At 44.6% G+C, this 12982-nt stretch overlaps 1 protein-coding gene across 7 annotated transcripts in view; it reads left to right on the top strand.

Moving 5' to 3' along the window:
* The window catches only part of PHKA2 (phosphorylase kinase regulatory subunit alpha 2), a 78632-nt gene that overhangs the window by 19790 nt on the left and 45860 nt on the right, over positions 1 to 12982 (top strand). For all 7 annotated transcript variants that reach the window (XM_045995087.1, XM_045995082.1, XM_045995085.1 and 4 more), the window contains 3 exons: positions 5353 to 5511; positions 8491 to 8538; positions 9438 to 9606. In XM_045995087.1, coding sequence (XP_045851043.1) covers positions 5353 to 5511; positions 8491 to 8538; positions 9438 to 9606 — 376 coding nt within the window. The remainder of the gene's footprint in view (positions 1 to 5352; positions 5512 to 8490; positions 8539 to 9437; positions 9607 to 12982) is intronic.

Raw genomic sequence — 12982 nt, 5'->3', positions numbered from 1 at the left:
TCCCAATGGTTTATTTTTGCTTTTGTTTCCCTTGCCTGAGGAGACCTATCCATAAATATGATGCTAAAGTCATTGTCCACGTGATTACAGCCTTTGTTTTATTTTAGGAGTTTTATGGTTTCAGGTCTCGTGTGTAAGTCCTTAATCAGTTTCAAGCTAGTTTTTGTGTATGGTGTAAAAAAGTGGCCCACCTCCATTCTTTTGCATGTAGCCGTCCAGTTTTCCCAGCACCATTTATTGAAGAGACTGTCTTTTCCGCATTGTATATTCTTGCCTCCTTTGTTGTAGATTAACTGACTATATAATCATGGGTTTATTCCTGGATTCTCTATTCTGTTATAGTGTGTCTATTTTTGTGCCAATACTGTATTGTTTTCGTTACTGTAGCTTTGTAGTATATCTTTTTTTTTTTTTTAATTTTATTTATTTGACAGACAGAGATCACAAGTAGGCAGAGAGGCAGGCAGAGAGAGAGAGGAGGAAGCAGGCTGTCCGCAGAGCAGAGAGCCCGATGGAGGGCTCGATCCCAGAACCCTGGGATCATGACCTGAGCCGAAAGCAGAGGCTTTAACCCACTGAGCCACCCTGGCGCCCCGCTTTGTAGTATATCTTAACTGGGGTTGTGATACCTCTGGCTTTGTTCTTCTTCCTCAAGATTGCTTTGGCTCTTTGGGGTCTTTTGTGGTTCTATAGAAATTTTAGGATTTTTTGTTCTAGCTTTGTGAAAAATGCTATTGGTATTTTTTTTTTAAAGATTTATTTATTTGAGGGTGAGAGAGAGGGCAAGCGAGCACAAGTGGGGGAAGGGGTAGAGGGAGAGAATCTTCAAGCAGATTCCCTGCTGATCGGGGATGCCGATGTGAGGCTCAGTCTCATGACCCATGACATTGTGACCTAGGCCCGAAAGCAAGAGTAGGATGCTTAATTGGCTGAGCCACCCTGGTACCCCAAATGCTATTGGTGTTTTGGTAAGGATTGCATTGAATCTGTAGATTGCTTTGGTTAGTATGGGCATTTTAACAATTAATTTAATTTAATTAACTTAATAATTCTTCCAATCCATGAGTATCGTGCATCTTTCCATTTGTGTGATTCAGTTCTGGAAAGTTGTGTGCTTCTAGGAATTTATTCATTTCTTCTTGGTTATCCAATTTTTTTGCATATAACTTTTCATAATATTCTCTTATAACCCTTTATATTTTTGTGTTCCAACACCATGTATAAAAAAGGCTGTTCTTCAGGGCACCTGGCTCACTCAGTCAGTACAGCATGCGAGTCTTGATCTCAGGGTTGTAAGTTTGAGCCCCATGTCGGGTGTATAGATTATGTAAAAATAAAATCATTTAGAACAAAAAGGCTGTCCTTTCCCTGTTTGTCTTTAGACTTTTATCAAAAACCAATTGGTGGTATTTGTGTGGATCTATTTCTGGACTCTCTGTTCTAGCCACTGTGTATGTATCCCTTAGCTTCTTATTAGGTACAGACACATTTAGGATTGTTACGTCTTCATGGTGAACTGACCCTATCATTTTTTTTTTAAGCTTTTATTTATTTATTTAACACAGAGAGAGAGAGAGAGAGAGAGAGAGAGATCACAAGTAGGCAGAGCAGCAGGCAGAGGGAGAGGGGGAGGCAGGCTCCCTACTGAGCAGAGAGCCTGATGCGGAGCTCGATCCCAGGACCCTGAGATCATGACCTGAGCCGAAGGCAGAGGCTTTAACCCACTGAGCCACCCAGGCACCCCTGAAAGCATTTTAGGCATAAGAACTTTTTACACAGCCGTCTGTTTCTGGAACCTGTGCTCTCAAACACAATACACTGAAGGTTATGTGTGGGCATCCACAGAATGAGATTATATTTTTTTAAAAGACTGGAAGCAGCAGAAGGCTAAAATGATCCCGTCTGAGGCCATAGGCTTAGCCTGAGCAGATCTACCCACTTTCCTCCCGTTGTCCATAGTTTGCTTGTTTCTGTTTAGCTTGTAAAATTTGCATCTGCTGCAGAGGCCTTTTGTTCCCCCTCCATTTAGGTCGCTAAGGCAAGTAAAAGACCCAGAGCTCGAAGGAGAGGGACCTGTGGGGTGGGTCACAGAAGCCGGTGAGCGAGAGGGCAGGTGGCACCGTGTAAGCCGCCTCCAGGATGGGGAGGCGCCCACAGGCGAAACCACTGGCTTGGCCTGAGAGGGAGGGACAGCAGACCCGCCTTCATGCCAGACCGTCTCCCAGTCTGTGCTCTTTTCAGGTGTCCTGAATTACATCAAAATGCAAACCTCCCACATCTTCTGGCACCACGCATTATTTTTCATAGACTTTAAGAGAGAGACAAGTGTTAGCTACGGCTGCCATAACAAATACCACAGACCAGGGGCTTAAGCAACAGAGGTTTATTTCCCACAGTTCTGGAGGCTGGGAGGTCTGAGATCAGGGGGCCAGCGTGGTCAGGTTCTGGTGAGGCCCCTCTTCCGGTTGTAGACAGGCGGCTTCTTGTTGCATGAGTGCAGAGAGAGAGTAAGCTAGCATTCTGGCCTCCTCCTGTAAGGACACTAGGTCCCCTTGGTGAGGGCTCTATCCTCATGACCTAATCGCCTCCCAAAGGCCGCACCTTCAAATAGCATCACATTGGGAATTAGATTTCAATGTACGAATATGGAGGAGATAGGAGCGCCCTGTTGGCTCACTCAGTTACCTGTCTGACTCTTGATCTCAGCTCAGGTCTAGATCTCAGGGCTGTGAGTTCAAGCCCCGCTAAGCATGGAGCCTACTTAAAAAATAATAATAATCAAATAAAATGAATATGGGGAGACACAAATATTCATTCCGTAACAGTAAGGATTCTTTCACTGAGTGCAGCAGCACCCCACGTTAACATGGTTTGAGTATGGAGTTTTGAATGTGGGGATCTCCAAAACACCTAGACTGTGTCTCTGTAGTGGAACGAGGAGTTCAGACATTCTAGCTCTGGGTGAGGATAAACTAATCCACTTCAACAGTTAAGCCCAAGCTGAAGAATCAAAGAAGTAACTTTCAGTTAAGAGAACAGTGACATTTCATAATCCAGACCACACTTGGCACAATGTATAAGCGGTCACTGCTGTGTCATTGGAAGGTTGTTTGTCTTTGTGGACTCACGGTTGATGGGTACGCCAGGAAGGGGCTGATTTCTTTTCCCGGATCTCCTGACTAGTTGCTGTCCTGGGATTAGCCAGCCGGCCTCAGAACAGTTCCAGTTGCTTATGTTGTACATTGTTGGTGCAAATCACTATGTGATTTTCTAGTCGTCCACTGTTGGAATAAGACTTGTACCTTCACTCAGCCATTTCTAGACTTCAGTTCTAGACTTTAAAATGATTGATTTGTAATTGTTGGCTATGAAACAGTGTTAAAATACAGAATGCTGTTGCCCCTGAGGGCAGTATCAATTGAGCTTTAGATGTTATTGAAGAGGGCATAGGTTAGTTAAAGGAGAAAGTCAAATATTTACTTCCTTATGTGGGACCATTTGAAACTATGCCATTTTTTTTTTTACCAATATCCGTGGTAATATCACTTTGAAAGGACCCAAATTTTTTCATGAGCCTTCTTGTAGATAATTAAGTACCCTTTTGATTAATGTTGCTTAAGCTGGCAAAGCTCTGTATTTTATTAGATGTATTTTATTAGGTACATATTTCTTTGCGTATTTTCAGGAAAAGTCAACAAGACTTTATTTTTTAGTATATGTGCTGCCGAAGCGAGCACAACAAGACTTTATTTTTATGTGACTCTTTTTCTACCTTACCGTTTTACTTCTAGGCACAGAGTTTATTAGCACTGGCTTTTAAGAAAAATAGCTTTATTGTGATATAATTTACTTATATAACTCATCTGTTTAAAATAACCAATGTAATGATTGGTGGTATATTCACAGAGTTGTGTACCGTAACCACAATTTTGGAGCAATTTGATCACCCCCAGAAAGGAAGAAACCTGTTAACAGTCACTCACTCCCCACTTCTCCCATCTTTCCCCCAACCCCAGCCCTAGACAACCACTAATCTACTTTGTATCTCTACAGATTTGCCTGTTCTGGACATTTCTTATAAATGGAACCATGCAATATGCAGTCCTCTGTAACCAGATTTTTTACTTCACATCATGTTTGCAAGGCTCCCGCGTGCCGTAGCATATCTTAGCACTTCTCTCCTTTTTGTTGCTGAATAATATTTCGTAGTTTGTATAGACCACATTCTGTTCATTCATCAGTTGATAGGCATTTGGGTTGTTTCCACTTTTGGGTTATTATGAATAATGCTGTCGGGAATATTGTGTATACTTTTTTGGTGTGAAGATCTGGCTTTTTAGTGACTCAGCTGTCCTTTTAAATATCGTAGCTAAGTAGGACCCCCCATGTCCTCTGCCTAGTGCTTCCTTTTCAGGCACGGGAAGTGTCTGGATCGCAGACAAGGCAGTGGAGGCCCAGTTAGGGTAGGTGGCTTCCCCTGGCGCACAGAGCTAGACTGGGGGAGTGGGACCCTGCATCTGGGTCTCTTGCTCCCAGAGTCAGTGCTTCACCAACTGGTGTGGAAACACGAAGGCAGAAGAAGACTTAAGCCTTCAGTGCACAGATCTGTGAAAGTCTGTAGGCTTTTTCTGTTTGCTGTTTCTTCTGTTTGTCACAACAGTATGATCTGGTTGGAAAGTAAAAGAATAAGAACATCAGAGTTAGAACATTCCTTAGAGACTTTCTCGTCTAATATTTCCATTATACAGATGAGGAAACCAAAGCCCAGAAAAGTGATGTCCCTTCTCACCTGAGATCATGCTGTTAGTGGCAGAGCAGAGACTAGAACTCCGATTTCTACTTTTTTTTTTTTTTAAATATTTTATTTATTTGACAGAGAGAAATCACAACTAGGCAGAGAGGCAGGCAGAGAGAGAGGAGGAAGCAGGCTCCCTGTGGAGCAGAGAGCCTGATGTGGGGCTCTATCCCAGGACCCTGGGATCATGACCTGAGCCGAAGGCAGAGGCTTTAACCCACTGAGCCACCCAGGTGCCCCTCTACTCTTTTTTTTTTTTTTTTTAAAGATTTTATTTATTTATTTGACAAGAGAGATCACAAGTAGGCAGAGAGGCCGACTGTGAGAGAGGGGAAACAGGCTCCCTGCTGATCAGAGAGCCCGATGCGGGGCTCGATCCCAGAACCCCGAGATCATGACCTGAGCCGAAGGCAGAGGCCCAACCCACTGAGCCACCCAGGCGCCCCCGGTATCTACTCTTCACCCCAGCCCTCATTGTGCCCCCAAAGTGTGAGCATTCGTTTGCCAAGAGCTGGGCGAGGGTGGTGCCAAGTCATTTTGTGTCTCTTCTCTAATAGAATCCTGTCACAGGGCTGTTGTCGGCCAGTCACGAGCAGAAGGATGCCTGGGTACGGGATAACATCTACAGCATTCTGGCCGTGTGGGGCCTGGGCATGGCCTACCGCAAGAATGCCGACCGTGATGAGGACAAGGCCAAAGCCTACGAGTTGGAGCAGGTAATACTGACTGGCAGCCATGTCTTGGCTGCTCAGCGCCTTCTCCCTAAACAAAAAAGTCCGGAAGTAACTGTGCAGAACAGTTCAGTGTATGCATCGCCTCCATTTCTGCTGTAGAGTATTTTAGGGAGGCACTTAGGTGGTCTCCTTGGTCATTCTCATTGAGATTTTTTTTTCCCCTGCTTAAAAAAAAATAGCCAAACCACACGGTTCTGAAAAGGAAAGGAAAGCATCCAAATTTCTAACTAGCTACATTTCTCTCACACATCCTCTGTCAATTTTATATTTACTTATATACAAAATGTCCTTATAAACTAATACAATTGTATTTAAAGGGTCAGCCACCAGAAATATCCATTCCAAAGTGTGGTAGTCTGGAGTAGTCATGTTGAAAGGGTATGTCTCCAAACAGTATTGCTATTGCTTAAAACAATTTGGAATTTCCCTTAGAAAGTCCTCTCCAAAAAAAAAAAAGAAAGTCCTCTCCAGATGGAACCATTCCAAAGCAGTCTTACGAATTTATAGTCAGTCACCCTTTCATTTTGAACCACATTGGTGTTGTCCAGTATTCAGGCCTATGTGACCATACGGCATGACGCAGTCCTTTTATTGATTTCGGAAATGAGAAACCGACATACTCACAAAGATCCGCCATCACTGAGTATGTAAGAAAATAGTCTGCCCTTGAGCAGAGGAGGTATTTTCAGAATATTTTGAGTGAGAGCGTTAAGGTGGGGAGCATTGACGAAGAATACTGTAGCTCTCTTAGCATGAGGCCTTTGGGATTGATGTTTGATTCACATGTTCCTCATTGGCCCTCACAGCCAGTGGGTTATCAGGTCCAGGAAGGTTTCTTAGGGCCTAATCAGTGCTTGCTACAGCAGCCAAAGTGGGAGGCAGTGGCAGGAGCCTTGATGGCAGTAGAAACTAACAGAGGAAGCCGGTCTGTGGGAGCAAGGGAAGGACTGTTTGGATGTGAATCATTCAAAAAAAAAAAAAAAATCATTCGGAAGTGAATCATTCCTTAGCAGTATAATAATTTAATGTGGATGTTCATCAAACTTCCCATCCTCCTTTGAGACGAAATCACAGTAAAGCTTGCCTGCCTATACACACGAGCACATGCACACACCGGGTACCTGGATACCTCTCCTCTGTCTGCGTTTCCTGATGCAGGCTAGAGCTGACTAGGTTTGCTGCGCTGTGACTGACAGCAGTGAGACAAGAACAGGCCACACTGTTGCGCTGAGTGTGGTTAATAACTGAAGAGGGACCTTTCCCTTGATTATGGAGGATAACACAGGATCTTCCCATGATCCTCAGCAGGGCTGCTGTTGCCTTTGGGGTGTAGGAAGTATAGTTATTCATCATGTGAGACTGTCCCGCTCATTGAGAGACACTTGGGCTCCCGGGGCCCTACTCACTAGATGCCAGTAATTCGTACCTTCATCACGGTGACAATAAAAATGCCTCTAGCCCCACATGTCAAGGTGTTCCTCCACCGCTGGGGGATGGGACTGTCACCCCCAGTTGGGAACTGCTGTGCTTCTTCGTAATGGAAAGTAACTTTATTTGAGGGGAAGTCAGTTGACAAATACTTGTGCTATACACATAGGAAATCTTAATTATAACACTGGTATTTCTACCTTATGAGGTAACATTTTCTGCCTCAGAAGAGTTTATATCCTCTTTAAAAAAAAAAAAAAAGATTTTATTTATTTATTTGACTGAGAGGGACAGTGAGAGAGGGAACACAAGCAGGGGGAGTGGGAGAGGGAGAAGCAGGCTTCCTGCTGAGCAGAGAGCCCGATGCAGGGCTCGATCCCAGGACCCCAGGATTATGACCCAAGCCGATGGCAGATGCTTAATGACTGAGCCACCCCAGGTGCCCTGAGTTTATGTACTAAAATGAGATTGTATTCTAGAGTCCTAGGATTTTACAGGCAGAAGGATCTGAAGGATGATTCATTCCAGATTTTTCTCTGGTAATGAACTTTCATGGCCTTTCACTATATTCCTCCCCTGCAGACCATGTACATTCTACACGAGAAGAGATGCTCTCATGGTCCCGGGGGAGGAGCTTCTTTCAGCCGGGCTACTTCGACCTACAGAATATCCCATTCTGTAGCCACTTGTGAATTAGTTTTATATTATTTTTCACAGGACGGATTAAGACCAGCCTTTTGATGGGTCTGAATTGTGGAGGAAGTGAGAGGCAATATAGCGTATTGACTAAGAGCTCAAACTCTGGAGTCGGATCCCTGGCTGTGGGCTCTGTCCTTGCTCCACCCCTTGCCCGCTGGCAGACGTTAGCAACGTTGCCTCATCTCTCTCAGCCTCAGCTTCCTCATCTATAAAGTGGGGTAATAACAACACCCACCTCAGAAGGTTGTTGCAAGAATTAGACCGAATCCAATCCCAGTCAAGGTTTTTGTACAGTGCCGGGACAGAATGTCTGATTATCCTAGTACTGTGCCTATTATTCATAATGATAATGACAATAGTTGGTTGCAATACGTATTATTAAGAAACCGTGGCAGCTACTTGCATTTCGTAAGAACTTTCCTCAACAGTCCTATGATGGCATCGTAGAGGGCATCATTACTTCGGGGCAAGCGTGGTAGACTTAATTCATCTTTGGCGTAACAACAAAAAAAAGGAATTACATCGGAATTTAGCATCAGGGTACCAGGCTTATAAAAATTGTCTTGCTAAAATACCAGTGAGGAGTCACTAGATTTCAGAACCGGAGGTACCATCTGGTCCAACCCCTTTATTTGAGGTAAGTCACTACATAAAGATTTTCGTTCTCTGTGATGGAGCAGAGATCACCTCAACAGGCCATACGCTTGTATGCACTCAGGACACGCATTCTTAGGGAGGTCTGCGGGCAGCCCTGGCTGATGGGCCGTGGTAAGGCGGTGCTTTTCACGGAGCAGGGAGGCTGGCCCTGTCACTGATCCCACTTTATTTCCACAGAACGTGGTGAAACTGATGCGGGGTCTTCTCCAGTGCATGATGAGACAGGTAGGCAGAAAATGACAAGTGTGTTTTCAGGTCCTCTGAGTGGGTATTGTCACTTTTGTGGTGACAGCTAACATTCCTAAAGTGTTTTGAGCTTTTCTTCTCAAGTGGAAGAGAAATTGAGAACACTTTGCTTACTTTGTCCTTTAAAATCATCTTCACTAGTCTTATCCTCCTATAGAACCGCAGGCTCTGAGGACCCTGTTTTTCGCAGTCTCCTTTGAAGAGTTACTTGTATAGAAGGAGAACATGCCTTTTTTTAAAAAATTGAGACGAAATCATTGTTTTCAAAAGCCACTCTCGGACAGCCATGTAGTACTGTTTATTCTGTTGAGTTTATAAAAGGGTTTCTTTTCATTTGAGTTGAAAATGCTTGAGTGTTTAAAACGTGGCATTTCAGGGAGGGGTAAATAAAATGATTCACTGAGCTCCTACTATGCACAGAGCATCATACCAGGAGCCGCACGGATTCCAAAATGAATGATACTGGCCCCGCCCTTCAGCAGCATGTGCCTGGTTACTCTTCAAAGCCCTAGTGGGTCTTTTCCTTTGGACCCTGAAGTTTAAACAAGTCCTCTTTCTCCCCTCTCTCTCGCTGAGCACCTACCGGGTGTCACAGCTCCTGCTGGGTTTATGCAGACAAGGAAACCCTTTGGCTTGACCCCTTGTCCCGCAGAGCTTGTTAAAATCCCCCTGGGCTGGGCCATCTCTGTGGTGGGCAGGGAGAATCCCCCACACAGCGCCCCGTGTGGTGCTCACTGCTGGACATGTGCTGCCCTCCATCTCTCTGGCTCCCGGAGGTAGCGGCTAAGAGGTCTAGGACCAAGAAATGGACCCCGGGTGAGGCCTGTGCCAGCCGTGAGCCCCTTAACCGTGTGGAGCCGGCCTGCTCTCTCCCTCAGGTGGATAAAGTGGAGAAATTCAAGCACACGCAGAGTACCAAAGACAGCTTGCACGCCAAGTACAACACCGCCACCTGCAGCACTGTGGTGGGCGACGACCAGTGGGGCCATCTCCAGGTGGATGCCACCTCCCTCTTCCTCCTGTTCCTGGCCCAGATGACTGCCTCTGGTGAGCCCCGGCCCTTGGAGCCCATTGCACAGGGAGTGGCAATCCGGAAGGGGGTGGGGAGCGGCAGGCAGTGATCCAAATTCAAAATAAGTTATTTCTTTCTTTCTTTCTTTTTGTTTATTTGTTTATTTACAGCATAACAGTGTTCATTGTTTTGGCATCACACCCAGTGCTCCACGCAGTAGTGCCCTCCCTATTACCCACCACCTGGTTCCTCAACCTCCCCCCCCCCCCCCCCCCCCCCCCCGCCCCTTCAAAACCCTCTGGTTGTTTTTCAGAGTCCATAGTCTCTCATGGTTCACCTCCCCTTCCAGTTTCCCTCAACTCCCTTCTCCTCTCCATCTCCCCGTCCTCCATGTTCTTTGGTATGCTCCCCAAATAAGTGAGACCATATGATACTTGACTCTTTCTGCTTGACTTATTTCGCTCAGCATCATCTCTTCCAGTCCCGTCCATGTTGCTACAGAAGTTGGGTATTCATCCTTTCTGATGGAGGCATAATACTCCATTGTATATATGTACCACATCTTCCTTATCCATTCATCCGTGGAAGGGCATCTTGGTTCTTTCCACAGTTTGGCAACCATAGCCATTGCTGCAATAAACATTGGGGTACAGATGGCCCTTCTTTTCACTACATCTGTATCTTTGGGGTAAATACCCAGCAGTGCAATTGCAAGGTCATAGGGAAGCTCTATTCTTAATTTCTTCAGGAATCTCCACGCTGTTCTCCAAAGTGGCTGCACCAACTTGCATTCCCACCAACAGTGTAAGAGGGTTCCCCTTTCTCCACATCCTCTCCAACACACGTTGTTTCCTGTCTTGCTAATTTTGGCCATTCTAACTGGTGTCAGGTGGTATCTCAATGTGGTTTTAATTTGAATCTCCCTGATGGCTAGTGATGATGAACATTTTTTCATGTGTCTGATAGCCATTTGTATGTCTTCGTTGGAGAAGTGTCTGTTCATATCTTCTGCCCATTTTTTGATATGATTATCTGTTCTGTGTGTGTTGAGTTTGAGAAGTTCTTTATAGATCCTGGATATCAACCTTTTGTCTGTACTGTCATTTGCAAATATCTTCTCCCATTCCGTGGGTTGCCTTTTTGTTTTGTTGACTGTTTCCTTTGCTGTGCAGAAGCTTTTGATCTTGATGAAGTTCCAAAAGTTCATTTTTGCTTTTGTTTCCTTGGCCTTTGGAGACATATCTTGAAAGAAGTTGCTGTGGCTGATATCGAAGAGGTTACTGCCTATGTTCTCCTCTAGGATTCTGATAGATTCCTGTCTCACGTTGAGGTCTTTTATCCATTTCGAGTTTATCTTTGTGTACGGTGTAAGAGAATGGTCGAGTTTCATTCTTCTACATATCGCTGTCCAGTTTTCCCAGCACCATTTATTGAAGAGACTGTCTTTTTTCCATTGAATATTTTTTCCTGTTTTGTCGAAGATTATTTCACCATAGGGTTGAGGGTCCATATCTGGGCTCTCCACTCTGTTCCACTGGTCTATGTGTCTGTTTTTATGCCAGTACAAAATAAGTTATTTCTGTACAGAAAAAGCATGCATCTTTAGAATGTCATGTACGCTGACTCTGACCTGTCCGGCCAGCTCTGGTAGCGTCTCTCTGGTTGATCCCAAAGCTGACCTGGCCCCTTCACCTTTTCCCCTCACCCCCTTCTAGACACAGCCTCATTTACCTGAATTATATTCAAACAACATACTTTCTAGAACTCTGCTGTCCACCCAGAGTAGTCAGTCTGTCCATAGCCTCCATGCTGGGAATGAGCCAGAAACTCCCTGACTGCGAACATTGTTCCTCAGCCCAAGCTGTTGGCTTCCATGGCAGCTTGGACACCAGGCCCCCTGAGCTCCAGACCGCAGCGTGTTTCTGCTAACCAAATGGTCTCTCCCACGATACAGTCTGCTGTAACCGTCTCCGGGGATTAGGTCATTTAGCTGCTTCGTCTCAGAGTTCTTATCCCCAGTCCAGTACACTGGCCTTCTGAGTTAGGGGCTTCCCATGAATTTCAGTCTGCAATTGTGAAACTCTAAAGATGGCAGAAGTCAGTAAATAATACTGTTATAGCTTTGCGAATAAACCAGGCATTTATTAAAAAAAATACTTTTTGGTTATGAAAATTAAGATGAGCTCGCTGTAAATAGTTTGGGAAGTAGAAAAATACAAAGAAAAGAATTCCACTGCCAATTTTCATTTAGATGTGTCTCCTCTAAGTCTTTTTTTTTTCCCCCCAATTTAGGGTCATATTGTTTTCATAAATAGTAGCTGTTGTTATATAGCACTATAACTTAAGCATTTTCCCCATGATCTTACAAGCTCCTCATAATTTTAGTGACTTTATCAATGAATGTGCCATAATCAAACTATTCCTTTATTCCTTTTTTCCCCCTAGTGTAACTGATATTGCAATACCAACTTTTTTTTTTTTTTTTTTGAAGATTTATTTACTTGAGAGAGAGAGGTTGGGGGAGACAGGCAGACCAAGACAGGGACAGAATCTTCAAGCAGACTCCCTGCTGAGCATGGAGCCCGACGTGGGGCTCAATCCCAGGACTCAGAGGTCATGACCCAAACTGAAATCAAATCAAGAGTCGGCTGCTTAACTGACTGATCCACCCAGGTGCCCCAAAATACCAACTTTGACCCTATCTCTACTTGCTTCCTTCTGTCGGATAGCCTTCAGAGGCTGCTTACATATATTACCAAATCATTTGCAGATTAGTTTACTAGTTAAACTCCCCCTATTGATGTAAGAGTCCCTTCTTACCATACCCTTACCAGCCTCAAAAATCCGTACTTTAAAAATACGTACATTAGCCATAATCACCCAAACATTCAAGGGCCCCAGCAAAAATCCAGCTCTTTCGATCACCACCTACTTCAGGGAGTTAGTGTAGCCCTCCCCCCCCCGGGGAGTTCTGGGGAGCTCATCTTCCCACAAGGTCAAGGGCTCTCTCTTGAAGTTGGGGGCTCTACTTTACCTGTCTGCTGCAGGGGAAGGATACCCACCCTTTGGCTCACTCAAGGATAAGAACAGGATCTGGTTGCTCTGGGCTAAAATTTGTGCTTTGTTGGAAACTTCTTTGTGCAAATCCAACACTAGCAGAAGGCCCCACACGCCTTTTAGCCTTTTCTACCCATAGGCATACCTGCTTGCCTTCCCTCCTTTCTCGTTCTGAGATTAGACATTAACTGTTTCAGTTTACTTCAGTTCTAATTTTTGATATCTAGTAAGATAAATGAAAATGGAAGAAAAATGAAAATAGGGGTACAAGAATTCCTTTCCTAGTAGGATATTTGTAATCTGGGATTGGCAGCCCACATGTCTCTCTCCACAACATAACTCTGTAACTTCATT

Source organism: Meles meles, chromosome X, assembly GCF_922984935.1.
Source record: "Meles meles chromosome X, mMelMel3.1 paternal haplotype, whole genome shotgun sequence".
Taxonomy (NCBI): Eukaryota; Metazoa; Chordata; class Mammalia; order Carnivora; family Mustelidae; genus Meles; species Meles meles.
The sequence above is the reverse complement of the archived record's forward strand: the minus strand, read 5'-3'. Positions and strand labels throughout refer to the sequence as shown.